Source organism: Nerophis ophidion, linkage group LG10 (assembly GCF_033978795.1).
Source record: "Nerophis ophidion isolate RoL-2023_Sa linkage group LG10, RoL_Noph_v1.0, whole genome shotgun sequence".
In the NCBI taxonomy this organism is placed as follows: Eukaryota; Metazoa; Chordata; class Actinopteri; order Syngnathiformes; family Syngnathidae; genus Nerophis; species Nerophis ophidion.
Genome location: NC_084620.1, coordinates 12,641,459 through 12,668,939, shown reverse-complemented (window position 1 = coordinate 12,668,939; position 27,481 = coordinate 12,641,459). Strand labels below are relative to the sequence as shown.

The following is a 27,481-nucleotide window of genomic DNA, read 5'->3' as shown; positions in this document are numbered from 1 at the left end:
TTTGATGTCTCCATTGTTCATTGAACAAATTGCAAAAGATTCAGCAACACAGATTTCCAGAATACTGTGGAATTTTGCGATGAAAACAGACGACTTAATAGCTGGGAACGATGCTAGAACCAAATGTCCTCTACAATCCGTGACGTCACTTGCAATGTTTCAGCAGGATTTTTCTGCGGGAAATTTAAATTTGCAATTTAGTAAACTAACCCGGCCGTATTGGCATGTGTTGCAATGTTTAGATTTCATCATTGATATATGAACTATCAGACTGCGTGGTCGGTAGTAGTGGGTTTCAGTAGACCTTTAAAAGCTAATGAATCAATTTTATCAATAAGAAAACATTGGCTTTAAGAACAGCAGACATTTATATACAGCTGTTTTTACCCCTTTTTCGAATGGTTGCATACTGCAAATGTTCTGTGAAAAGATCCAAGATAGCGCTCTCCACAAGGCAATGTCACAGAGGCGTCCGACTCAACCTTCTTTTACTTCTTTTCCTCAGCTTTTTGTCCAGAGCTTGAAGGACATACACTGAAAAAGTTTTTTATGATCAGACGACCTTAATAAAGCTGAAGAGCGCAGACATGTCTCACTTTTTGACCCATGTTTAGTGTCTGGAAAACATGATGGACGGATTTCAACTTCAACGGCAAGACTCGGGTAGGAGGAACGCCTGCCCTTGTTAATAAACAAGCATGGTACACAGACATTAATATGATTTCAAACTCCTGCTCTGAATGTGGAATATCTGACTTTGAAGTTAAGGCCATTTTATCTGCCCAGAGAACTGAAATGTAATATTTTGAGTGTCGTGTACACCCACCCACCCTCTAAGGAGGAGCCTGCACTCAAGGAAAATACACAAGATGATCAATGGGCATGAAAATACGTACCTGTACTCTGCTGATTTTTGGTAATTTTAACCACTGTATCTATGGTAATACTTTCTCAAGAAATAACAGGAGTTTAGGAAACTTCACCTGTAGTGTCCAGTATTTATTTCAGTTACACTTGTTAGAATTTTTGGCTAAAAAGATACATTTTAACTCACTGAATTGTTTCGGATGCTATAGTTCTAAAAAAATAACGTCATTCTTGAATCGTATCGGCAACTATATTCTGAGTTGAATTGAATTGTTGTTAAAACGAGTCATTACACTCCTACAAAATAATACATATGTAATTGAATCGTAGCCCCTGAATCGTAATCGAATCTAGAGACTATTTCCACGCCTACATCTAACACAGTGTTGTTTTCAGCATCACTTTGAAATCATTACTGTAGCTTTGTTGTTGTGTGAGAAGGTTCTTTAAAAAAAGATACATTTGTCCGAGGCGTTCATTTTGTGAAAAACTATAAATTTGAATTTCTGAATCTGAATTTCCCCCAGGGATCAACAAAGTACTTTCTATTCTATAACTTGAGATTAACCTGTGATTGTGGTCCTGTGTAATTGGGTCACAAGAAATATAAAAAGTGTACCAAATTGGCAAGGATGTCCATGAGTGCAGGCAGTCAAGCCCTGCAATGGATCATCAACAGTCTTCAATGTAATTGGTAGCCTTCAGTGATGTAGGTTTGACATGAGGTTATTGTGCAGAAGACAGTAATTGCTTAAAGCTGCTTGGACGTTTTTGAATAGCCTACAACGTGCACACTCGCTGTAGGACACCTTTTGAGGTTTAACAGTTGGATATACGAAAAGACCATCCATCTTTTTGAAACTGACCTAATCTACAGTGGGAATGCACCATTTTGCAAAATATTTGAATTCCAATTTTCTTGCTTAGAATTGCACTTGTTGATGATTAATTTGTCTTGCAAACACAGCGCCACATGCTTTCATTTGAAAGAAGTCACACTATTTTATGTTATTATATTATTTTAAATATTTTTAATATCATTATTTGACTTCTAGTCTTGTTCTGCTATAAAGAAACTTCTAATGGTCTTTATGACATTCTTCTTGGAATGTCTCAGAAGGACAGTTTAATAGAAATGAAGAAAACGACAAAACAATCCATCAAGTTAGAAAAAATGTTGAGATCATGCAACTCCACGATACAATCATGCATGTAATAAAGAGGCGTGTCGAAAGAAAAATAATTTAAAACTCCAAAATGATGAACAATGGAAAGTGAGAAAGCAGTGTCGGCCATCATGCTGAGTCCTCGAGTAAAATGGCAGCATTTGTTAAGTATATTTTGTTAGATTAGAAGTTTGAATTGGACTATTTAAAATTATAACGGATGTGTATGTGAAATTGTGAATTGAGATTTTGTTAAATTTTATTTTGTTTTGTGTGTGTGCACTCTTCATCTACAGTGTTCTCGGAATAGTCCTCTGTGCATAATGTAACATTACTATTTTACTACTTACTTCTTATTTAATGCCTGCTACAATTACTTCACCACATTCTTCTTTCGTTGTGTAGCCGTGTTTTCATAGCCCGGACGTGTGCATGCGGTTGCCATGGCAATTTGTTAGTGCAATTTGTTAGTTTTGCTGGTTTTACCATCTGCTCAATATCTCACTTTTCACTATGCTGCACTCTTGATTTGCAACTTGCAATCACATTTGTACAGACATTATCGCTGAGATAAATTTCTTTTCTGCTGTTGATGCGTTCAAAAACGGAGCTTTGCATGAAAACGTGCTGTCAGTGGGAGGGAAAGATGAGCGAGGAGGAGGAGGAGGTGAAGATTCACAGAGAGAGGCGAGAGTGTAGGAGGAGAGAAGGCCAAGTCAGAAGAGATTTCTCTGCCAAGGACATAACACACGCCATCATCTGTTGTAAGAAGGGTCTTTGGCATATTCATTTTACTCTTCTACTCTCAAATGCTTCTCTTTAATTTTAGCACTCTTTCTTTGTGTTGAATGGACGTCGCTCAGCTCGAGGTGCTTATTACAGTCATTCGGCTTCTCTGTAGTTTCCCTGAGACTTTTCCATCTCGAATGACTGCTCAAGTGTAGATGATTGGTACCTCCTTGTGCTACTTGATGCCTTACTTGCTAGTAGAACAGTGTAAAAACATTTGATACGACCCGCAATTGTGAAACCGTCGAAGTAAAGCGTGTGGTTGCGAAATATTTGCTTGTGAGTTTCCAAAAACCTGTTTTCATCATTCATCAAGGGCCTCCTTTTAAAAAAACAAAAACAAAAAAAAAAACTGAATAGCCCTCCAACCTAACACAATTAAGAGATACTGAAAGCTTTCTTTCTTTTCAATTGTATGATGTGACTCATTAATTCCTTTAGTGCGATGAAATGTTTGTGATTCACCTTTGGCCGCACCCCAAGAAGTGATTTCATAGCAAGTGTTGTGTATTAGCCGTCTGCGAGTGTGAGTAGTGCGTACTGGATCTATTACACTATGGCTCTGGTAAAAAGTGGAAAAAACATGAACTGGATGTTTACCAGTATAAAGTTTTTCCCCAAAAATTTGGAAAAGGTGTTGTGTTGCTTGCTTAGGTTTATTTTCATGTTGCCAACATAGGAAGATTATTATTTTATTACTTTTAATCTTATAATGTTAGGAACAACTAGCTGTAATTTCAAACTACCTTAATGTAGTCTGAGTAGAGCTGTCCTCTTGTATTGGACTTTGCATCATAGTGCTTGGTAAGGAATGTTGTCCTACTTTATGCAGCACTGCACATCATTTTTATCCCTTGACCAGTGACCCACATAGAAATCAAAGGAAAAGCAGGGCCAACAAAGACTGAGAAAGTACTTTTAGTATTCTAGGCAGATAAATGGCGATTGTTCATGTCAATGTGTGTGGGGACCTGGTGGTGTATTATGAATGATGCATAGTACAGTATCCAATAGTATCACTGTGTAACGGTGCGTAAAGAGGTCAGTATGTTTCAGGCTTGTATCTGTCAGCACCATGACGATGTCAGCAACTTGTCAGTCTGCTGCTGTCATGCTGAATCACGGAAGGTTAATGCCAGTCCACATGCTTCTTACATGACCCTTAAAGGCCTACTGAAATGAGATTTTTTTATTTAAACGGGGATAGCAGGTCCATTCTATGCGCCATACTTGATCATTTCGCGATATTGCCATATTTTTGCTGAAAGGATTTAGTAGACATGCACCTGGGGATAGGTTGATTGGCAACACTAAATTGGCCCTAGTGTGTGAATGTGAGTGTGAATGTTGTCTGTCTATCTGTGTTGGCCCTGCGATGAGGTGGCGACTTGTCCAGGGTGTACCCCGCCTTCCGCCCGATTGTAGCTGAGATAGGCGCCAGCGCCCCCCGCGACCCCGAAAGGGAATAAGCGGTAGAAAATGGATGGATGGATGGATGGATTTAGTAGAGAACATCGGCGATAAAGTTCGCAACTTTTGGTCGCTAATAAAAAAAGCCTTGCCTGTATCGGAAGTAGCAGACGATGTGCGCGTGACGTCATGGGTTGTAGGGTTCTTCACATCCTCACATTGTTTATAATCATAGCTACCAGCAGCAAGAGCGATTCGGGCCGAGAAAGCGACGATTTCCCCATCAATTTGAGTGAGGACGAAAGATTCGTGGTTGAGGAAAGTTAGAGTGAAGCACTAGGAAAAAAAAAAAAGGCGACGGCAGTGGGAGCGATTCAGATGTTATTAGACACATTTACTAGGATAATTCTGGAAAACCCTTATCTGCTTATTGTGTTACTAGTGTTTTAGTGAGATTATAAAGTCATACCTGAAAGTCGGAGGGCTGCGGTGACCGCCAGTGTCTCTGAGGGAAGCCATATGGAGGAGCCAAGAAAGTCACAGCTGCTGCAGGAGGACGCAAACTCCGCTTAAGTCTCCGGTATCACAATTTTCTCATCCAAAAACTTGCTGGTTGACATGTGGTAGAGAAACATGTTCGCTTGACCGCTCTGTTCCATATTAAAGCTTCACAGCAAACAAATAAACACAGACTGTGTTTTGGTTACTAAAGGCAGCTGCAATCCACCACTTTCCACCAACAGCATTCTTCTTTATAGTTTCCATTATTAAATGAACAAATTGCCAAAGAATCAGCAACACAGATGTCCAAAATACTATGTAATTATGCGATTAAAGCAGCCGACTTTTAGCCGTGAGTGGTGCTGGGCTAAAATGTCCGCTCTTAACCAATAACGTCACAAGCACGCGTCAACATAAGCGTCATCATTCCGCGACGTTTTCAACCGGATACCTCGCTGGAAATTTAAAATTGCAATTTTGTAAACTAAACCGGCAATGTTAAGATTTCATCATTGATATATAAACTATCAGACTGCGTGGTCGGTAGTAGTGGGTTTCAGTAGGCCTTTATAGTCTTTGTTGCCAGCGCTATAAGGATGTTTGGGAAGATGCTTAGAAGAGAATAACTGCCAACATACCGGTATTTCACTATATAAGTGTTTGTCGCTTGCAACTTTAAAAAGTAGTGCATTTGTAATAAGAAAAAGTTAAATTAATTCCCACATTTATTAAATTAATGGAAATGTGTGCAAACCTGGAACATATGAGCCCTACAATAAAGGAGCTTGTCTGATCTCTCGGTGCAGTCAAAATTTTAGAACTGTTTGCATTTCTTTATTTACAATAAATATATTGATCATTGATATTGAGTAACTGATTTTATAGTCGTCCATGTCCGAATTGCGATGCATCTAAAAATCTATTATTTCCCCGACCTCTTTTAACTAAACTGGAGCTCTTGAATTAAACAGGGGTGAGAGGGTCGATACAAATATTGACATTAACAATACCATTCATAGTGTCAGTATATTAATACTGCAGTGATTAGATTAAAACAAATGTATTATCACAAAAGCGTTTTTTGTTATTGTCTTTCAACTCAAGAAATAAGTCCTGTGTTTTTTCTGATATTATTAGTGATCAAAATTGTAATAAATTGTTAAGTATCAGTCAGTATCAGCATTTTAAAACGTTTCCATCCATCCATCCATTTTCTACCGCGTATTCCCTTTCGGGGTTGCGGGGGGCGCTGGCGCCTATCTCAGCTACAATCGGGCGGAAGGCAGGGTACACCCTGGACAAGTCGCCACCTCATCGCAGGGCCAACACAGATAGACAGACAACATTCACACTCACATTCACACACTAGGGACCATTTAGTGTTGCCAATCAACCTATCGTTTTAACCATTTTTTATTAGCCTTTGTAACCTGTTTTGAAATGGTTCTATTATCATTTACATGCCAAACTATGTATTGTGATATAGTTTATCGAAGGAGGCTGCAATATTTATCCCAACATAGATTTTAGGCCATATCGCCCATTTCATCATACACCCATCATGTATATGTCGAGGTAAGACAGGTTTATTAACATTTTTGACAATGTTTTACATGTTCACAGTTTTTCTGCAGTGGGTTTACTTTAGGTTTACTGTTCATTTACCTTTTTGTAAAAACGGGGGCTGCCACATATTTGGTTGTCTCTTGTAACAATGGCAACTGAGACCAGAAGGCATCTCCATCCCCCACGTAGACACCATTTCCACCCCCACCTTTTGTTAACGGTGCGCCCCTGCAGCTATGGGACACTGAAGATTGGGAGAGATCAGGATACACTGCCACTGTACTCCAGCCATCCATCCACTGTCCCTGTATTACATGAAACAAAATGCATGCCAGGCTGCAGTGTGTATTTAATCCACATTTAATGGTGCAAATATAAATGTTTCTTTCTTTCATTTAATTTCATTTCTTTCGAGATCATATATTCATGTCTTACATTGTGCCATTCCATTCCAACAAGAGCTTTGTTAAAATACCTTCCTGCTGCTGTGCAACGTACAAAAACAAATCAATAAACAGCCATCGGCCTGTCTGCCACTGACTGACGTTTGAGTCTGTAGAAGCTCAGTTCTAATGGTGCTTTTTGCAGCAGACATCTAGTCTAGTGAGTGCTTTTTGCTTGCTTGCTGCACTTATTACCAGTTTTTCTCCAGGTGAGAGCATATGGTGAGCAGTTAAAGTGAAGTGTGAAAAGAGGATTTTTAAGCAAACCTGCTAAAAATGTTCAATTTGTGTTTTTTTCCCAGATCTGTCCAAGAATCGTCTGTGTGAGCTTCCAGAGGACCTTGGTCAGTTCATTTCTTTAGAAACGCTGAGTCTCTACCACAATGGTATGCGTTCACTGTCCTCCTGCCTGGGCAACCTCCAGGCCCTTAACTACCTCAATCTCAGGTGAGAAAGATGCTCTTTGTTTCTACTGGGAATTTAATTATAAACATTGGTAAAACTCCCTACATTTAGTAGTACCATTTTTAAATTCAAGTTATGGTAAAACTGAGATTAACAACCGCTCTTCGATACACTCACTGGTGATACTGCTCATTTACTTACTGGAGAAGCGTGCTAGCAAGCTAATCGCTAGCTTGATTAAATGCTAACATGAATACAAGAGACATACACATATGACACAGATGTGTCTACACCCGTGTGAACCTGCCGGATGTCCCATAAACTGGATGTGCGACCCTAATATTTCCTTTTGCATTAAAAACACTAACCTTTACAAATCACAATGGAAGAAGATAAACCTATTTAAACATTCAAAAGGTGTGCTTGAAAAGCACTTTGGAGCACATTCAACAATACCGTGATCATTTTGGTTACAATAACCATGGTGTTACGATGCATTCCTAGTTGCTAAATACAGTAAATTAAACTAACTACTTATTGACCTGTGTCTCAGACTACTTAACACTGCAGGCCAAAGTTTTTGAAATCATATTTTTTTCCAGCTGACTGTTAACACCGCAAGTAAAATGTGATCTTTTTTAGACTCCAGTATAAACGCGTACAATGTGGCCTCAATGTCATTTGCATGCGCGGTTCGATAGTGTAAACAGAAGCAGTTGATTTGATTCCGTAAATGAACAAAATAAAAGTTGCCAAACTTCTTTTACGTGAAAATAAATTAAGGTAATATGAGTGAATGAATATATACAGTTTAATATATTTTGGAGGGTTACTAATCTTTTTATGGTTGTTAAGTAGAGGCATCACAGACATCAGTGTGATTATTTTTCAACTCCCAAACGTAAACAACTTCTGCAATGTAGTTCTTAACATGTAAGCAAATATGCCACAGTGTACACGTCAATTTGGGTTCTTCAACAATTGCTATTTATTCAGAATCAAAGTATATAATATATACGCATCTCCATACATTACATATAGCCTGATATTTGCGCACTATTGACCAGCGATGAAACGAAAATTTGGCCGCCAAAAAAAATACTTTGTTCACCGAAACAGGATGTTGTTATGATGTATCTACTTTCACTGGCAAGCTCACCCAAAAATGACACAAAAGTCACATACAGGACGCTTTCAGGACACATTTCCAGCTATATTAAAGTCACATTTTAAAAGCTTAGATTCCAATCGGATTCGGACTACTTCCTGATGTGGCCTGAATGTGACGCGATAAGATCAGATTTAAAGCATTTTGGAGCGTTTGGACTGGCAAAAAATATCTGATTTGTGTCAATTTAAAATCAGAGTTTGTGTGTGTTTAGGCGCTTTTTTAATGAAATGTGAAATTAAATGTATCTTGATATTATCGTATAATACGATTATGTCTCGCAGTGTATCGCTTTTTTTGCAGTAATCTTTTATCACAGGTGTTTCCTTTCCTCGCTCCTTACATGTCATTCACAGTAGGGACGGGACATGAGTGGCGGAAAATTTGGCAAAGCATAAGTTACAGAAGAAAAAAAACTAACTAGGCGCTAACATGGTGGACTCGAGCAGTGAAGTTAAACTTAAAGATGCACCACCATCGTTGAAATCAAATGTGCATCTGTCGAAAGTAAGCGTGGCGCAGCGGGAGAGTAGGCGTGGGCAACCCGAGGGCAAGACACTTCACCCTTGCTCCTGATGGGTGCTGGTTAGCGCCTTGCATGGCAGCTCCCTCCATCAGTGTGTGAATGGGTAAATGTGGAAGTAGTGTCAAAGCGCTTTGAGTACCTTGAAGGTAGAAAAGCGCTATACAAGTACAACCCATTTATTAATTATATGGACTTGTAAAAAATGTCTCACAAAAATGCCAAATACAGTAGGCACAACAACCATCCACAGCCAGCCACTTAAACTCATCCTGAGCGCACACACAAAACTGTGATTGAAATGTTTTTTTTTTAGTTTCTACATTTATAGTGTTGATCTATTTGAGTCTTAGGCTTTAATTGGAATGACTTCTGCACTGACAGAAAGCTACTGATCATAACATTTAAAAAAAAAAAGTTTCAACCGTGTAAAAGGTTTCAAAATAAGTGTCTTTACATCGATGTACATAAACATCAAGAATTCCTAACACAATGTATTTATGACGGGCAAAATGCAATATGGTAATATATTGTGTCATTGATAATGTCTTAATTAAAAATATGTATTTATATTTATTTATTCAAAAGCCATATTTTGGGCCGTTTCTATTTCAAGGACATGGCACTTCCGCTACGCAAAGTGTCGCTGTACTGCTATCACGCTCTGCGGGGTTAGTGGTGAGCAAGGCAGTACAAGAAGTCGACAGCAATACGTAGAGGGAATTTTTCTAACATTTACATTGCAATAAACTTGATCCACTTCATGTATGATTGCAATGAATTGAAATGTATCATTTTAATTGTTTTTAAACTCTGTTCATCCAAAGTATGATTACAGTCATTTAGAGTACATATTATACAACTTGTATTTTGAGATGCTTTTTTAAAAATGTATCAGTGAACTTTGTAGAACATCTCAATATATCACTATACCACAATGTTGTAATGTTTTATCATATCGTGGTTTGTTGAAGTTCTTGGAAATACCCAGCCCTAGGCAGCCACAGAGAAATTAATGTATATTTGAGAGACACCGTTGTAGCCTCAAAGTATAGTAAAGCTCGCAGCAATCGTAAGCATATAAACTGTTTACTGTGATCAGTACATTCATAATTAGTATGAAACGTATCTTTGCGTCCCCAGCCGAAATCTTCTGTCCAGTTTATCTCCGTCAGTGTTTGAGCTTCCTCTTCTGCGGGTGCTCATCATCAGCAACAACAAGCTGTCTTCATTGCCCGCTTCGATATTCTCCCTCACAAATCTCCGACAGCTGGTAGGTACCACATGCACACGCCACACACATGCACGTGTTCCAGTATCATCCCATTGTGTTTTTTCATGTCCCTGTTTGCGTTTTGTCTTTGTCAGGACGTGAGCTGTAATGAGCTGCAGTGTTTACCCGCTGAGCTGGGTCAGCTGGAGTGTCTCCGGGACTTAAACCTGAGGAGAAACCAACTCACTGCTTTACCTGAGGGTACACACACATGCGACTGAATCATTTCCTTGACATACAATCATTAGACCACATAGTCAACAGAGGGCCATTTTTTCACCCGTGTCTAGAAATCTCAGAACTACCGCTTGTCCGCCTTGATGTGTCCTGCAATCGCATCACCCGGGTTCCCTTGTGCTACCGCCACCTGCGGCACCTTCAAAGCATTTTGCTGGACAACAACCCGCTGCAGATGCCCCCGGCACAAACCTGCTCCAAGGGCAAGTACCACATCTTTAAGTATCTCAACATGGAGGCCTGTAAGAGGAGTCAGGAAGAGCTGGAGAGACACTTAAGGCCCACAGGCTTCAACAGCTGGTCAGTGACTTTTTTGCTAAGCTCAGCAACATGATCACTAACCTCATTGACCCAATGAGTGACGTGCGTATTGCAGTTTGTCAGACCAGGAGCTGTTCACAAGTCAGTTTGGAGGCTTGGACTCTGGTTTTAATAGCGTTGATAGCGGCAGCAAAAGATGGTCTGGAAATGAAGTAAGTCAACACAACAAATACTTGTTAAACATGCTAGTGCAGACCTGCCACACATACTGTATGCATTTTACATACTTTGCACATATTTTGAGCCATGAATGTATGCTAGTATGATTTGCTGATCTCCAGGTACTCATTATATTGCATTTCGTCAGTTTAGTCCAAATTTAGTCCCTAAAGCCTGGATTAAGCTCTGATGTCCACTAATATCTGTGTGTATGTGTGTGTATACGTCCAGTCAGCAGATGACTTCTCAGAGCGTTCCCTCCGCTTGTCTGAGGTCAGCAGAGACCAGAGAAACCTGGAGGAGGAAGAGGAGGAGGAGGAAGTCTCTCCTTTAGACGCCAGCAATGGTGAGCGCAGCCAGTAGAAGACATCCTGTCAAACTGCAGAATAGAATAAAAGTCTCCATTGTGCTTTATCTGCAGTAAACGGCCAAGCTGAGCAGATGGACTTCAACAGCACCGTGACAGAGAAAGAGGACGACGAGATGAAGACAGACCTTCCAATGCCATCTCTTGCGACACGCCCACTTGTATGTGTGTCGCTATGCTTGACGTTATGCACCCTCCTTGCACAACTTCCTCTTTTGATTGTGTCACTGATTTCCAGCAGCTGAAGGGGAGAGCGTCGCCGTCCCACAATAACGACTCCACAGTATGCCGGTGTGTAACTTTTTATCACTTTCCCACAGTTTCATGCTTGTTTTCCAAGGTCACGTGACACAATATTTGCAGAGCTGGGGAAAGTCAACAGAACATTCTTTACTTAATCCGCCACCGGCCCCTATACTGTGTACTTTGAAAAATACCTTTCACATTCATCACCATGTGGACACCTGACAACAATCACTAATTCAGTGGTTCTTAAATGGCGGCACTTGTACCCCTTGGGATACTTGACATAAATACAGTGCATCCGTAAATTAGTCACAGGGCTTCACTTTTTCCATGTTTTGTAATGTTACAGCCTTATTCCGAAATGGAATAATTTCATTTTTGTCCTCAACACACAATACCCCATAATGACATTGTGGATTTTTTTTTTTTTTTGAGATTTTTGCAAATATATTTAGAATAAACAAATAACTATCATGTATGCAAGTACTCACAGCCTTTGCCATGAAGCTCAAAAGTGAGATCTGGTGCATCTTGTTTTAGGTTTAGTGTATACTGGAACTATAAACCTAATTTATAGGAAAATTAACAGGGGGCGTGGTTAATATGACGCCATCATATAATTTGCATAATCTGTGATGAGCCTTATATTTTCTTTAAAAAGGGTGAAAAAAGTTATACATACATTTAAAAACAATTATTAATTCGTATGAATATATATTTTTCTTACATCATTCTTGTTCCATTTTCAATTGTTGTCGCTTATTGTACAATGTACTGTTTTGAGAATGTTTCAAGTTTCTAAAGTCTTCTCCAACCCTTTTAGTGACTTTTTCTTTATCAAGAACGACTATCAACCAATCTAGCATCTTTCTCTGGTGTTATTGGAGACTACTCGTGCTATTGCTCGATGTCCACGACAAACAGCGAGCGTTGCAGCAAGCCTTATTCACATCACGCTTGCTTTGTGCTGCTTCTCCAGCCTTCTTTTTCCTTAAAAGCTGCCTCTGTCCTCTTAATATTTGCACACTGCACATTTTGTAGATAGCTGTCTATGGGTGTATCTCGGATATATTAAATAATGTCCGTACCACAGACATGTTGCGTCTGCTCCAGATATTTCCGTACATATTACTTGCATCAAAATATCTTATTTGGGCAGCACTGTCTCTGAAATTTCGGTACATCGCTAGTCAATAGTACGTAAATAATAGGCTATTTATATATCCATTCATACATTATAATAATTGTTTTTTCACGTAAGAAACCTTCATTTTCAAGGTGTGGCAGCTTTTATTTTGCTGTGGCGGGTCGCCTCGATCAATTATGTTGGGGAAACCCTGAGGGCAATTTGAATTGATAATGTACACAGTTTTTTCAAGGAGCGAGGGTCCAAAATGTGACTCGGGGGCTAAGTGTGGCCTGTAGCATATTGCAAAATGAACAACATAAAAAAACATATTAATAAAGGGAAATGAGTGAAAAGGTGTAATGCAAATTTGATAAGACAAAGTTAATTTGCTTTTTTTTCTTTAAATATATATAACTTTTTAGCTTATATAATATTGTGCTTTAGCCTTTTTTTTTTTTTACAAAGTTGAAAATTAATGGTTTATTGGTAATTAACCTGAAATTATTTTATATGCAATTTAAAAAAAAAAAAAAAAAAAAAAGATCAGTGTTTATGAGCACTGTTTTTGGACAGTTATAAATTAGAGTGATTGATGCTGCAGTGCTGTGTTTTATCAGTTTTTGTAGAAATTAAATTAACATCTTATAGGATTCTTGGCTGAAATATGTAATACACAGGGGGTACTTCACTGAAAAAATGATTTTCCACTGCCTACATGAACAGTTAAATTTAAAGTACCGATGATTGTCACACACACTAGGTGTGGTGAAATTTGTCCTCTGCGTTTGACCCAGGAATATAAAACGAATATACATTAATTTAACAGCTGCATCTTGTTGTCGAATGTGATATTAATCACTGATGACCGACCACGCCATTAACTATATTTTTTAATACTCATTACACTGATTGCAGTGCCTCTGTCTTCATCCAAAGGGGTAGACAGTTTAACTAAAACAAGTTTTGTTCTCTTAAATGTAGAGTCACTTCGCACAAGGAGGTTGCCCTGCCCTCGTCAGCCTCCCCATCACCGGTGTCCCCATCCAGCCCCACCATGGAGGAACGGCGCCAGCCGGGTTCGCTGCTCATCTGGCAGGAGCGAGAGCGACTACAGCAGCAGCAGCAGGGGGAGAAGGCCAGGTAAATCATAATTTATTTGAGTCATGGTAAAGTCATGAATTTACTTGAGTCATGGCGGGGTCATCTTTCATTGCACCATAAAGGTTCTTCCAGAAAGCCTTGTGTACAGTGTATAACGTAATGTAATATTACAGATTATAAATGAAATGCACGATGAAGCTAAATTCAAAGACAATCATTGGATGTTTTGTTAGTTTATATTTGACTATAACATAGTGTTAGATCGACATAAAGTAGACCATGGATACCGCTCTTATCCTCCCAACACATCTAATTATATGCTGCTCTATTTTTGCAGTTTGCTGAAGTCACTCAGCAAAACAGGAAGTCTTGTGGCCTCTGCACCTCTGACAGGAAATGGCTCAGAGTAAGACTTTTGTGAACAGATTTAAGACAGCGAGTGCTTCCCATTTGATTTGAAAGTATTATCTACATTGTTAGGAGGGAACATTTATAGGTGCATCTCAATTAATTCAAATTATTTGAACATCTCATTTGTTTTAGTAGTTCAATTCAAAAAGTGAAACTCTTATAAAAGAGGTCATGGGACTCCATACAAGTTTTTTTCCGAGAGCAGTGTCAGTTGAGGTTTAGCGTATATTGGAACTATAAAACTAATTTATAGGGAAATTAACAACCAAGTCTCCCACACTGTAAACGAAAATATTAGTATTGACGTAAAGTTAAATTTAATAAACTACTTAAATTAAATAACTTTTGCACAATAATTTGTTTTAATTCATTAAGAGATGCACCTAGGGAGTATCTGGGAAGTGAGTACACGCTACATTTCTGCAAACATTTGAAAATATATTTTCATGGAACAACACTGAAAAAATTACAGTAACACAGTTTACAGCTTGTATAACAATGTAACTTTACTGTCCCATCAAAAAAACTATACACTACCATAAATGTCTAAACTTCTGACAACAAAAGTGACTTTTTCTAACAATCAGCGGTTGCCAATGCAAGTCACTTGCATTAATTATTTTGTCTTATTTTTTACGTCGGGTGCCCTACCTGACAAAACCATGGCCGAAATTGAACTTGCCATGACAGGCAGAACATGTACCATTACCTCAAGTTATTAGTAGTAAACAATATTAACTAGGCCTGAAAAACTAAGTAAGTATTGGTGTCTCTTTTTGGTGCTAAATTATTAGTATTGATTCTTATTACATGCGTGGTACCTAAAAGATGCCACAGTGCTGTATACGTCAGCCTAATTCCGTAATCAGCATTTAAAATTATAGCAGTTTTGACAGTATACAACAATTATGATGGTATATCTTCAAACCCTTGTTATTGGAGGTGGCTGAGTTGGCATCTTTTGATGTGAAAACTTGTCTGTACAGTTATCTTGGCTGTATTGCTATGTATTTTTTGCTGCATTTCATTAATAACTATTAATTTAGCACCAAAAGGAGACACAGATATCTATTACTTTTCTGGTTACTGCCGTTTGTCTTAGCCCATGCCACTGTGGTGCCGAGTATGGGAACCCCTCCCTACGTATGAATGTTACCAGCATTGTTGCAGAGGTTAGAGGGATCTGGAGTCAACCCATCAGTGCTCAGACCATATGCCATACACAGCTTCAAATTGGTCTGCATTGCAAGGCTGTTGTCCCAGAACAAAGCCTCTTCTCAGGATGATGCACAAAAAACTGTTTTTGAAGGCCAGCAGACCACGGCACATGGATTACTGGATCCACGTACTCTTGTCTGTCGAGACCAAGATACACTTATTTGGTTCTGATAGTGCCAAATATGTGTGGCGGCAACCAAGTGAAGAGTAAAAAGTCAACAGTAACTTACCTACAGTCAATCAGGAGTGTCACAATCTGGGGCTGCAAGAGTGCTGCCATCACTGAGGTGTTAGTTCATTGAAGGAAACATGACAGCCAAGGTGTACTGTGACATACTGACTGAATCTGGGCCACAGGGCAGTATTCCAACTTAATGTCCCCAAGAACATCACCAAAAGCTAACTTGAAAAAGGTGATGGGTTGTCCAAGCGTTTTTCCAGACCAGATTCCCCATTGAGCATCATCCTCACATGGCAGGTGGTGAAGCACAAGGGCTTTAGCACCCACCAAGTCTGTAATGTCATCATAAGGAGCAGTGGAAGATGATTTTAGAAGACAACTGTGATGGTCTAGTTAATTTAATGCATATGAAAGTTAAAGCAGTGCTGGAAAATAAAAGTAGCTCCTCAAAATATTGATACTTCAGACATTTTCCCGAAGAAGTGTACTAACTTTTGTACCGAAGTCTGACTACTTAACAAACATTGTGTAAAAATGTCAATTATTCAGTGTGGATGATCAAATATTTGCAAGAAGACCAATTAAAATATATGATCAAATATTTGTAAAAATGAATGGGGCGTACTCACTTACATGAGGTAGCATATATGAATTGAAAATCATCAATATGCTGGCTTTAACAAGTGCTGTAATGTGTGCTTTGTTTCCCTCTAGTGGGCCGTCGCCAGATACCAGCCCACCCCACTGTGGACCCCAACTGAGATGTGCAGTAAGTCTGTTAATTTTGACAGCTGTTCATTAGATCATCAAATAATTATGCAATTTGTTATTCATATAAATGATAAATGGGTTGTACTTGTATAGCGCTTTTCTACCTACAAGGTACTCAAAGCGCTTAGACACTACTTCCACATTTACCCATTCACACACACATTCACACACTGATGGAGGGAGCTGCCACATGCAAGGCGCTAACCAGCACCCATCAGGTGCAAGGGTGAAGTGTCTTGCTCAGGACACGACATACGTGACGAGGTTGGTACTAGGTGGGGATTGAACCAGGGACCCTCGGGTTGCGCCCGGCCACTGTGCCACGCCATCCCTATATAGCCAGACCTGTGTATTTATTTCCGTACCTGACCATTTCGGCTACAACTGTGGCTTTCCTCAGAGGTGGTCGTGTAATGTTGCTGTGACGTGTCTGGTCAGCTGGTTTAAACAGTTTTTGGTGCTGTCTTCTTGCTTGTAGTAGAAGGCGGACAGTGCCATCTGCAGTCCGACCTCTTCAGGACTGTGTCCAAGTTTGTGGGAAAGTTTGTACACCCCCTCGTCCCGGTTCAGTCTGGGTGGCGCGCGTCCTTCCAGATCTGGATGGCTTCTCTGATCCAACAGTGGTATTTGTTGCTCTCTGTGCCGATGACACGTGCATTGTCCCAATCCATGAGGTGGCCAATCCCATCACAGCAATGTCACGTGACAACCTCTGACAAAGGCCACAGTTGTAGCCAAAACTGTCAGGGATGGAAATAAATAAACAAGTCTGGCTATAAGAATATGAAATTGCAGAATTTTAGTTCTAGTCTTAGTTATAGTCATATAAATTAATTTAGTTTTAGTCCAGTTTTAGTCGATAAGATTCCTCAACATTTTCGTTGACTAAAGTTACAGTAAATTTTGTCGATTGAAATATAAAGCATCGCGGACAACACATCTTTGAAGTGCTAGAGTAAGCAGTCTTGCTCCTTCTCTACTGTATTTAAAGGGGAACTGCACTTTTTGGGGAATTTTGCCTATTGTTCACAGTCATTATGAAAGACATGACAGATGGATTTTTTTTTAATGCATTCTAAATATTAAATACATTTGATCAAAAGTGAATGGAGCCTCTGGGACCATCCAAACGCCTTCATTAAGGTTTTATATACATGATGTAAGCATATATGTAATGTAGTAATGAACACATTTATTATAACATTTAATATTGTACATATTTTGATAATTTTAAGCATACGCGGCGCATTAATTTAAAAAACGCATTACTGCAGACTTTGTGAGCCAACAAACATAATAAAACATCACCAACTGTGCAATGTCTGCTGTCATTAGGATGCTGACTGCTCGGATATTCATATACCGTATTTCCTTGAATTGCTGCCGGGGCGCTAATTAATTTAAAACTTCTTCTCACTCCTGCGCTTACCAAAGGCATGCGGTTAAAGTAAGCATGCGCTAATTATTTTAAAACCTCTTCTCACGCCGGCTGAGTGTGATGTAAGCTTTGACCTTAAATCCTACTGAATAGCTCTTAATCTTCTTCCCTTTATGCGTTTTTAAAATACTGGTATTGAAATCAGCCTCCTCCATTTTGAAAATGATGACAGGGGAAGTGTCACTTGTGACGTCACAAGTTTGACCAGGCAGTAATACTAAGCATGCGCTAATTATTTTGGGAAGCGAGTTTGACCCGGCAGTAATTCAAGGCAGGTGCCTACTATATGCCCTGCGGCAATTCAAGGAAATACGGTATTCCCATTTAGTTAAAAAAATGTCTCATAATCCTTGCAAAGAGACGAGGTAGGGTCGCAGGGGGAACAATCACTTTTCACGTTGTTCCTGCTAGTTCCAGACCCTAAGTGGTGGTCGAAGTTTCCCAACTTTTCAAATTGTACCACCAGCCACCTTCTGTCCTGGTTAGAGGCATGATTTATGATCAGCAATAAACTTCCAGGGAGCGGGGAAGCAATGAATCAGCAGACGATGATGTAAACATTGGCTCACAGGAAGTGATCATGTCACCGCTATAAAAAGTTTGTGTTAGTGCTTATAATAACAACATCATTAATGTTCGGTTATTATTCAATTAACAAAATGTATAGGAAGTATTGTTGGCGCTTTTTCAATGGGTATTTATCAGATTTTATGGACGAAATAGTGGTGCTCCTATTGGCTCCACTGTAAGCGGACTTTTATCTATGTTTATTTAATATTTGGAATGAATTTTAGAAAAAACCCGTCCATCATCGTCTTTTATAATGATTTTGAACGATGGGCAAAATTCCCAAAAGAGTGCAGTTCCCCTTTTAATAGTAGCAGTAATTCAGTAGCATGAGTCACTTGAAAGTATTAGTTAAGGCCTACTTACTGTTGCGTAGATGTCCTGATGATTAGCCTGCAGAAGAAATTTCAAGTTGGTTGTATTTTTACCAGACAAAATGAAGTCTACCATGTAGATGTAAAATGTGTCCATATGTCTTCTATATTCCAGGGGTGGAAGACATTGTATTGTGTGTAACAATACAGAATGGGGATGTAAAATATGAACATTTCATATCATGGTTATTGTGACCAAAATTGTCACGGTTATCATTATTATTGTTTAATGTGCTCAAAAAGCTTTATAAACATAACTAAAATAAATGGGCACACTGTTAAAAACACACTATTTGGCATTTCTTGTGTTTGTTTCACTGAAATGTTTTATCTGTTTTAATAGCTAGTTTTTAATTTTTGTACTGTTAATATTTTTTTGTACAGTAGCACTTGAAGATTTATTCAAATGAAAAATGCGGAACAAATCAAATCTATTCTAATAATGTATCATTTCTGTTGGGTATTGTCTGTCGTAATCTATTCAGCGGTACTTGAACACACCATAAAAATACCTACCTCTTTTCCTCTGAGGAAAGATCCATCCATTTTCTACCGCTTATTCCCTTGAGGAAAGATTGATCATCATAATTCCGTGCTGCAAGAGCACAGCTTGTAGGTTTAATGTGCACAACTGAATGGCTTAGTTGCTCAGAAAGTAATGTGCTTATAGAAGTTTAGATTGGGGTATGTTGTTTTTAATGGGCAAAGACGTATGTCTCTTGTTTTCATGTTAGCATTGAAGCTGGCGAGCCGGCACCAGTAAGTCCGCTGTGGCCCGTGAGTTTATAAAAGTGCAATTATTGGTTTTTAGATCATTTTAATTCAAGAGGGTAATACTACGCACAAGCGCCCCCTTCGACTCAGAAGGGAACAAGCGGTAGAAAATGGATGGATGGATATTAACCGTCGGTAGTGTTGTCGTTGTCATCGTTTTTACCGTTTATTGTTACATCCTAAATATTTAGTCTTTTTTTTCCTGGTGGAAAATGCAAACACTGTGTCTTTTTAGTTGTACTTCTGATTGTATCGCCGCCGTAATTTATTTACCCCGCTGCTCTTTTCCATCGTACTTTGATTGGATTGATTCCTAACTTGTTCTACGCACTTAAAGAAGGAATTAAATATGATTGGATTTTGTCTCTATCAATAATTTTCGTCAAATTTTTATTCTTTTACTAAATTGTCAATCAATTTCGTTCTTGTTTTCATCAGCATGCATTTGTTTTGACTCGTTATGGTCCTATTTTAGTCAGTGTGAAATAGGTTGTTGAAGATAACTAAGACAAAACATTTTAGTCAACATAACACTGGCAGTAAGTAATAATAATAAATCTGTACATGATATTTGTAAATATTTTTCACTTGTGCAAACTTTCAATATGTCAAACATTTCTTTTTTCACAGAGCACTGACCCCCTTGTGTGTTCATCAGCACTTCTTCAGCGCTCCAGGAGCAGGACAGGTACCTCAAACACAGATTTGTAGCTCATATAAATGTATATGCTTCCTGTTATCCATGTGCTTTGGTCTGCTTATAGTCATACACTAGCAAAATATGAAGGAAAAAGAGTAAAATGGATATTTTCCAGACGGACTGTCCTCCCCAAAGACGTCTCCTCCGCCTGTAGAGAGCCAGAAACCCAACAGCTTCTTGTTCCGCACGTCATCTCGTAGCAATGTCAGGCCTGCGGGTCAGTGTTACAAAGCAGCGCTAATGTTGACAAAATTGACTTGGTGCTTCTAAGTCTTCCTTTGATGTCCTCAGGTTTGTCTTCCTTTGAGTCTCGTATCACATTTAGTCCGTCTAAAGAAGAAAGCGCGGATGTCGCGCAGCTCCGCAAAGTAAGACAAATTATTCCGAAGCTTTTTTTTCGTCTTCCTGTGTATTTACTGATGCTGTTGTCCGCCCCCTCAAGACGCTGGAGACACGGCTGAAGATCACCCTGCCGGAGGACCTGGGGGAGGTGCTGTCCAACGGCACTGTCCTTTGCCAGCTGGTCAACAGCATCCGAGCTCGCTCTGTGTCCATCATTCACATTCCGTCCCCTGCAGTGGTGCGTCTGTCCACAACGCCCAGATTAGCAGACCACTACGTACCGCATTCAACTTTTTGTCTAACGTATGATGTCGTCTCGTCTTTCAGCCAAAACTGAGCTCAGCCAAGAGTCGACTCAACGTGGAACACTTTCTCGCCGCGTGTCGCAAGCTGGGCGTCCCCGAGGTAACAATGAATACACAAATACATGACATTCTGCTTTAGGGCAGTTTTTTTTTTCATTAGTAATCAAGTAATCTATTAATTAATTAGTTTAATTAATCAAATAAAACACTTTATAAGCTCAATGTGTTATAGCACCAAGTTTTAGGGAAAAAAGTTGAAATACACAAGGATTTTTCTGCTAACTTTTCTCGTTTTTTCATGTAATTGCACATTACCTTTAGATTGCATTCTTAACTTGAGAGCATCACCATTATATTTAAGGTAAGGTCAAAAGTAGTGTAGCCTAAAACTGGCTAATAAAGAATCAATCTACTGTAGAAGGTCTTCTGATAAAATGATAGTTACAAAATGTTAAAAAATGTTTTGACACTTGGGATATTTGTTGAATAATAAGAAAACACATTATGTAACTTTGTTTATACTGTATATATATATATATATATATATATATATATATATATATATATATATATATATATATATATTCTAAATTGAGTGACAATGTATTTAACAATTGAACACATAACACATTTGATAAGGTATTATTTAGAGGTGTGGTATTTGATTTTGGGACAAACTGTAGATGCTAAAATGTCCTCACATGTCTTTAAATACAACATTTGTTATGCGAGGCAAACATGTACGATGGCGTTGTCTGCAGGGATGCAACGATTATAGATTTACATTGTATGATTATGGTCTGAGTAGTAATAACGGTTTTGTGATTACTATGCGTTGATTAATTTCACAACCAAACATTTATAAAACCATTGATTTTGATAGAAATAAGTCAGCAGATATTACGACAGTCCAAAATATCTATAAACTTATAGTATTAAGAATAAGTGAACATATTAATATTTTTATCATTAATACAAGACTAAGCTTAACTTTATTGATCCCCATTGAAAAATGGTACTTAAGTGGGTAATAAACTGTTACTGTCAACTGTCATCCATGCATGTTTATGCATTTTTGTAATGTAGTTTATGCTGTATGTACATTAGATCGCATCGTATAGTGCTGATATTTTACAAGCTCCTGATATTATGCTAGTGTTTTACACTTGCTATATTAACTTCCAATGCCTACCTTTTATTCAACACCAACAAAACAAAGCAATCTTTAACATGAAATGGTCACTGAATGAAGGCCTTGACAGGAATACCTGTTGCTGTTTACTCTGAACTGACTAATTGCTAAGCAACTTTCCGCTAAGATAATTTAACTATGTTATGTCTTACCTTTACATTGGCGTGCAAAGCTGCACCATATTGAATATCTTAGACCATTTATCAGGAACTTTCTTTTGGCAGGTTTTGCAAATGGCCATCTTCACTGACTTTCTGGTAAATTTTCAAGTACCCAAATGTTCCCACACCGCCAACTTGAGCTTTTTTGGGGGTGGGATAATTTAGCTACTTTGCTCTGCTGCCATATTTAAGCTAAAGTGGCTTACAAGCTTGTCTCTCGATGGGTGCGTACAAACGTGTGAACCTCTGTTGTAACTTTGTTTTCGTTGTATTCAGGCTGTGATAAAAATAAACTACCAACATAATGTCAGTTTATAGCAATCGAGGACAATTAAAACGCACGCTGTCATGGAGTTTTTGTGCTTAAATAACTGACCTTTTAAGCACGGTTAACAGTAAAACCGGTTAATCGTTGCATCCCTAATTAAAGTGGCTTGCAAAAGTATTTGTACTCGCTGAACTTTTTCATATTTTGTCACATTACAAGCATAAAGACATTTTTTCTAGGAAGTGTATTTGAAACGCCAACATAAAGTGGTATACAATTGTGAAATTGAAAAAAAAGTATACTTGATTTCGTGACTTTTTGTTTTTTAACCAAATAAAGTGAAACGGGCATTGTGAAAAAGTATTCATCCCCACTCAGTAATAACTTTGTGGAACCACCTTTTGCTGCAATTGTAGCTGCAAATCTTTGGGGTATGTCTCTACCAGCTTTACGCATCTAGTGACTGAAATGTTTGCCTCATTTTCTTTGCCAAACAGCTCAAGCTTAGTTCGATGAACAGTTTTCAGAGCTTTCTACAGATTCTCGATTCGATTTAGGTCTGGACTTCGACTTAGCCATTCGAACACATGATGTGTTTTAAATCATTCCATTGTAGCCCTGGCTTTATTTCTATGGTTGTTGTCCTGTTGGAAGCTGAACCTGCACCCCAAACGGTTTTCTTCCAAAATTGCCCTGTATTTGGCTCTATCCATCTTCCCTGTCCTTGCTGAAGAGAAGTACCCCCAGAGCACGATGCTGCCACTACCATATTTGACAGTACATTTTGCATTTTGGCCAGAAAGTTCAATTTTGGTCTCGTCTGACCAAAGCCCCTTCTTCCATGTGTTTGTTGTGTCCAAACATGACTTCTGGCGAACTGCAAAAAGGACTTCTTATGGTTTTCTTTTAACAATGTATTTCCTTTGGCCACTTTTCCATAAAGACCACACATGTGCAATGCACGAATAATAGTGGTCCAGTGGACAGATTCCCCTAAATAAGCTGTGGATGTCTGTAGTTGGTCCAGAGTCAGCATGGGCCTCTTGGCTGCATCTCTGATCAGTGCTCGCCTTGTTCTGCTGTAAGTTTAGGTGGACAGCCTTTCCTGGTAGGTTTACAGTTGTGTCATACATACTCTTTCCATTTCTGTATGATGATGAACCGTGCTCTGTGAAAAGTTCAAAGCTTGGGAAATCTTTTTATAGCCTAAGCCTGCTTTAAACTTCTCTACAACTTTATCACTGACGTGTCTGGTGTGTTCCTTGGACTTCATGATGCTGTTTGCTCCCCAATATGCTGTTAACCACCCCTTTGAGATCATCACAGAGCAGCTGTATTTGTACTGAGATTAGGTTACACACAGGTTGACAGTCTGAGCACGCATCATGCAACTTCTGTAGGCAATTGGTTGCACTCAGAGAAAAGCGGCTGAATACTTTTGCACACTGCAATTTTTTATTTTTTTTTGTAAAAAAATTTTTTTGAGTCGTATAATTTTTTTTCAATTTTAAAACTTTAAAACTTTAGAACTTTGTGTTGTTCTTTGACATACAATTCTAATAAAATATACTTATGTTTGTGGTTGTAACGTGACAAAATATGTAAAAGTTAAGTGTATAAATACTTTTGTAAGCCACTGTATCTCCCAAATTAGACTTTTACCTTGTTTCTGCCTGTTTGCTCTGTAAATATACAGTTTTTCCTGGTAATGTTCTGCTTCATCAATGTAGTGCCAGCTCTGTGTGTCAGTGCAAACATATAACCACAATGTCTGTCTTTTGTCTGTCATTTTTCTTTGAGCCATCTCCTTTATTTGTTTTGCCTGTTTGCCACCCACACACCGCTCTTATGTGCGCCCTACTGAAGCACTCTTGCAGAAACAATACCCGCGTATTAGAAGTTTCAGGCACCCCATGATGTTTGGATTTCATACATTTTCATACATTTCATACTTCCAAATAGAAGTCTGTTTTCTTATGGAATTAATTGTTGCAGCCCTAGTCTGCTTTCTAACTGGACATAAAGTGCTACATGTTGCAATTGTTTGGACTGATGTCTTCAATCACACCAGGCACCAGTCCAAACTTGACTCTGCTTTTGTCCTAACAAAACCTCTCAAATGTTTCATGTGTGTGTCCCCAGATGGACATGTGTGTGTGCTCTGATGTGCTTCTATATAAGCTGCCCAATGTGCTGCAATGTGTCAAGGCCTTGCTGGCCCTGGAGGAGGGGGGCCTGGACAAGCACTCCCTGCCTTCGTCTTCCTCGTTGCTGTCCACAGATTTCCTGCTCTTCTACTGTGTGGCCATGGTGCTGCTCTACGTCCTCTACTGCTACCTGCTCACTTAGGCTACACCCCAAAAATAATAACCAGGACAGCAGTGTGAGTGTGAGCAGGAAAGGCAAGGCAAAGCAAGGAAACACAACACTGGAACATTTCAGGTTAGCACCTAAATAGTCTAGCCAAGCCTCCACAGCACAAGTTATTTGAAACATCTGACTACTTCACAAATGTTAATGACACATTACAGCTCAATAGCACAGGTCCAACATATCTTACCATCTTCCATTTATAGTTTGTTTTTCTTAATTGCAAGAAAAACATTTCAGACAGGAAATGTTCTGCAAAACATTTTTATTTTTTTTTGCGAGAAAACAAGCACGCCATGTGCATGTCTGTATGCTGACATGAAGCAACTGTGAATGTATACGTTATCATTTTGAACTTTATAGATGAGGTGTGTCCAAACTCCAAAATCAACGGATGCAGGGGACTATTTTGTTAGGTTTATTTATATTCAGTTTTGTAAAAAAGGCGCACAAAAGGTCAACATTTCAGCTCTTTCTATTTACACTGTGCCTTTGCCCCTAAGTTTTGCTTTTATAATTTTTTGGTGCAATGGGGCGCATATGGGCCCCCGCCTCGCACTTAGGACACCCCTGTTTTAAACTCCAGTAACACGCACCACTTTCGCCCTGTTCTGCTTCATGCGAGCAGCAGGGGGCAGTGTTGCTGCATCAAAGGCCCAACATGGTTTGAAAGTTTATTTTTGGGGGGGCCAAACTAAGAAGGTACAAACCACGCACGTGTACATATATACATACATATTAAGTTTTTTTTATGGTTACCAGGTGACGTTGTAAAAATGTAAACAGGTGATTAAAATATCTATTTTTTTTATTTATTTTGAGTGTTTTTTTCCACACAGGTAAGAGGCTACTATGATAAATAAAAGGTTGAAGCGTACAAGTGACAGGGAAATTATTCAAGATTAAAATACCATTGTTTTTTTCCCCATGAGTAAGAAAATATGATTTCCCGGAGGCGTATTGACTGTTTCTACTTGACACTCGTGTCTGCCTTATTGCACATAAACAGTTGAAATGAACTGTATGAAAATATTGTGTTCCTTAAGAGAATTCTTGGGCCTTGACACGAAGTAAACGTTGATTTCCTGCATTTATCACATTAGCTTAAATGTTTTTCAGCTGCTGTTTTTCTACCGGCATGCAATTTGCATTCAAATAGTTTGAATACAGATGTATATTTTATCTTTACAAAACTAAACCGAACTCTGGTTTTGCAGTTTTCACAAACCCGATGTACACTTTCGTGACATTTTGTACATGATCTCTCTGGGGTTTTCAAGTTGACGTCAATTTGATTTGTTTGCCTCTCCTCTTCCTGCTGTAAAGAGTTTATTAAAAGCCACTTTGACTTTGCCGTTTGCGCATCTGTCTGCTTTTCCTCTTGCGAGCCCAATATTGGAGCAACACAATGTGTGCGCGATGAAGGAACCGTTGATTGGCTGTCCCCTCACACGTGACTTACTCATTCTTGCGTGATGAAGGAACCGTTGATTGGCTGTCCTCTCACACGTGACTTAGTCATGCTTGCGTTATGAAGGAGCCGTTGATTGGCTGTCCCCTCACACGTGACTTACTCATTCAAAAAGTCGCGCGCGTGTGTGGAAACGCACCTGACACCACTTTGCGTTGCCGGTGTCGCGCGAAGTTGGTATCTCCTACCGCGGGAGCGCGCATTGGGGCGGAGCTCTGTGTCTTGTTCAGACAGCGGTGTTATTAGCAATGTCAATGATTATAAATACTCTGAACTTTTTACGTCATTGATAACATGAGTCCAAATTCATAAGTTTTGTTGTTGATGACGCTTAAGTATCTATTGAATAAAACATGTTAGTACATCAATTGAGGAATATAGGGGGGCATTTTAAGGCTATTGTAATGAATAAAATGAGTCCAAATTCACAAATTTTATCTGTACACATAATCCACATGTTAGTACATACTAGCGACGAATGTGGGACTTATTTTCTGGCATAAAATAGGTGTTTTTTTTTGTTTTGTTTTGTTTGTTTGTTTTACATGGAATTGAGTCTACTCTGTAGTGTTTGTTCCCACTATCCATCCATTCATTTTCTACCGCTTGTCCCTTTCGGGGTCGCGGGGGTGCTGGAGCGTATCGTTGTGCAGCATGACACCGTATACCAGGGGTCCCCAACCTTTTTGTAGCTGCGGACCGGTCAACGCTTGATAATTTGTCCCGCGGCCCGAGGGGTGGGAGGGGGGAATTCTTTTTTTTTTTTTTTTTCTTTGTCATGAAAAAATGTTTTTTTGGGGGGGGTTGGTGCACTAATTGTAAGTTTATCTTGTGTTTTTTATGTTGATTTAATAAAAAAAAAATTTAAAAAAAATTATTCTGCGGCCCGGTACCAATCGAACCGCGGCCCGGTGGTTGGGGACCACTTCCGTAAAACAATAGAGAAGCGTGTGCAGGGATCCATCTATCCATCCATTTTTTACCACTTATTCCCTTTGGCGTTGCAGGGGTTGCTGGTGCCTATCTCAGCTGCATTCGGGCGGAAACCGGCGTACACGCTGGACAAGTCACCACCTCTTGTTGTTATTTTATGATCTATCAGAAAATGAAATAAACAATAAACCAAATGACAGGATGTTATTGATGTAATTTGCAGAAAATAAATAGGCTGACCAACCGTTGTGCAGCATGACACCGTATACCAGGGGTCCCCAACCTTTTTGTAGCTGCGGACCGTTCAACGCTTGATAATTTGTCCTGCGGCCCG

General features: G+C 39.1%; 1 protein-coding gene across 3 annotated transcripts in view; it reads left to right on the top strand.

Moving 5' to 3' along the window:
- The window catches only part of lrch4 (leucine-rich repeats and calponin homology (CH) domain containing 4), a 59,481-nt gene that overhangs the window by 17,822 nt on the left and 14,178 nt on the right, over positions 1 to 27,481 (top strand). The window contains exons 2-18 of one of the 3 annotated variants that reach the window (XM_061912419.1): positions 7,045 to 7,189; positions 9,982 to 10,111; positions 10,207 to 10,312; positions 10,402 to 10,648; positions 10,725 to 10,821; positions 11,060 to 11,174; positions 11,250 to 11,356; positions 11,434 to 11,486; positions 13,552 to 13,710; positions 14,009 to 14,077; positions 16,196 to 16,250; positions 20,036 to 20,093; positions 20,221 to 20,322; positions 20,397 to 20,473; positions 20,548 to 20,685; positions 20,775 to 20,852; positions 24,516 to 26,097. In XM_061912419.1, coding sequence (XP_061768403.1) covers positions 7,045 to 7,189; positions 9,982 to 10,111; positions 10,207 to 10,312; positions 10,402 to 10,648; positions 10,725 to 10,821; positions 11,060 to 11,174; positions 11,250 to 11,356; positions 11,434 to 11,486; positions 13,552 to 13,710; positions 14,009 to 14,077; positions 16,196 to 16,250; positions 20,036 to 20,093; positions 20,221 to 20,322; positions 20,397 to 20,473; positions 20,548 to 20,685; positions 20,775 to 20,852; positions 24,516 to 24,722 — 1,943 coding nt within the window. In that variant the 3' untranslated portion in view covers positions 24,723 to 26,097. Of the gene's footprint in view, positions 1 to 7,044; positions 7,190 to 9,981; positions 10,112 to 10,206; positions 10,313 to 10,401; positions 10,649 to 10,724; positions 10,822 to 11,059; positions 11,175 to 11,249; positions 11,357 to 11,433; positions 11,487 to 13,551; positions 13,711 to 14,008; positions 14,078 to 16,195; positions 16,251 to 20,035; positions 20,094 to 20,220; positions 20,323 to 20,396; positions 20,474 to 20,547; positions 20,686 to 20,774; positions 20,853 to 24,515; positions 26,098 to 27,481 lie in introns of those variants that run through there. The other 2 variants (XM_061912422.1, XM_061912420.1) reach the window with 2 other exon arrangements.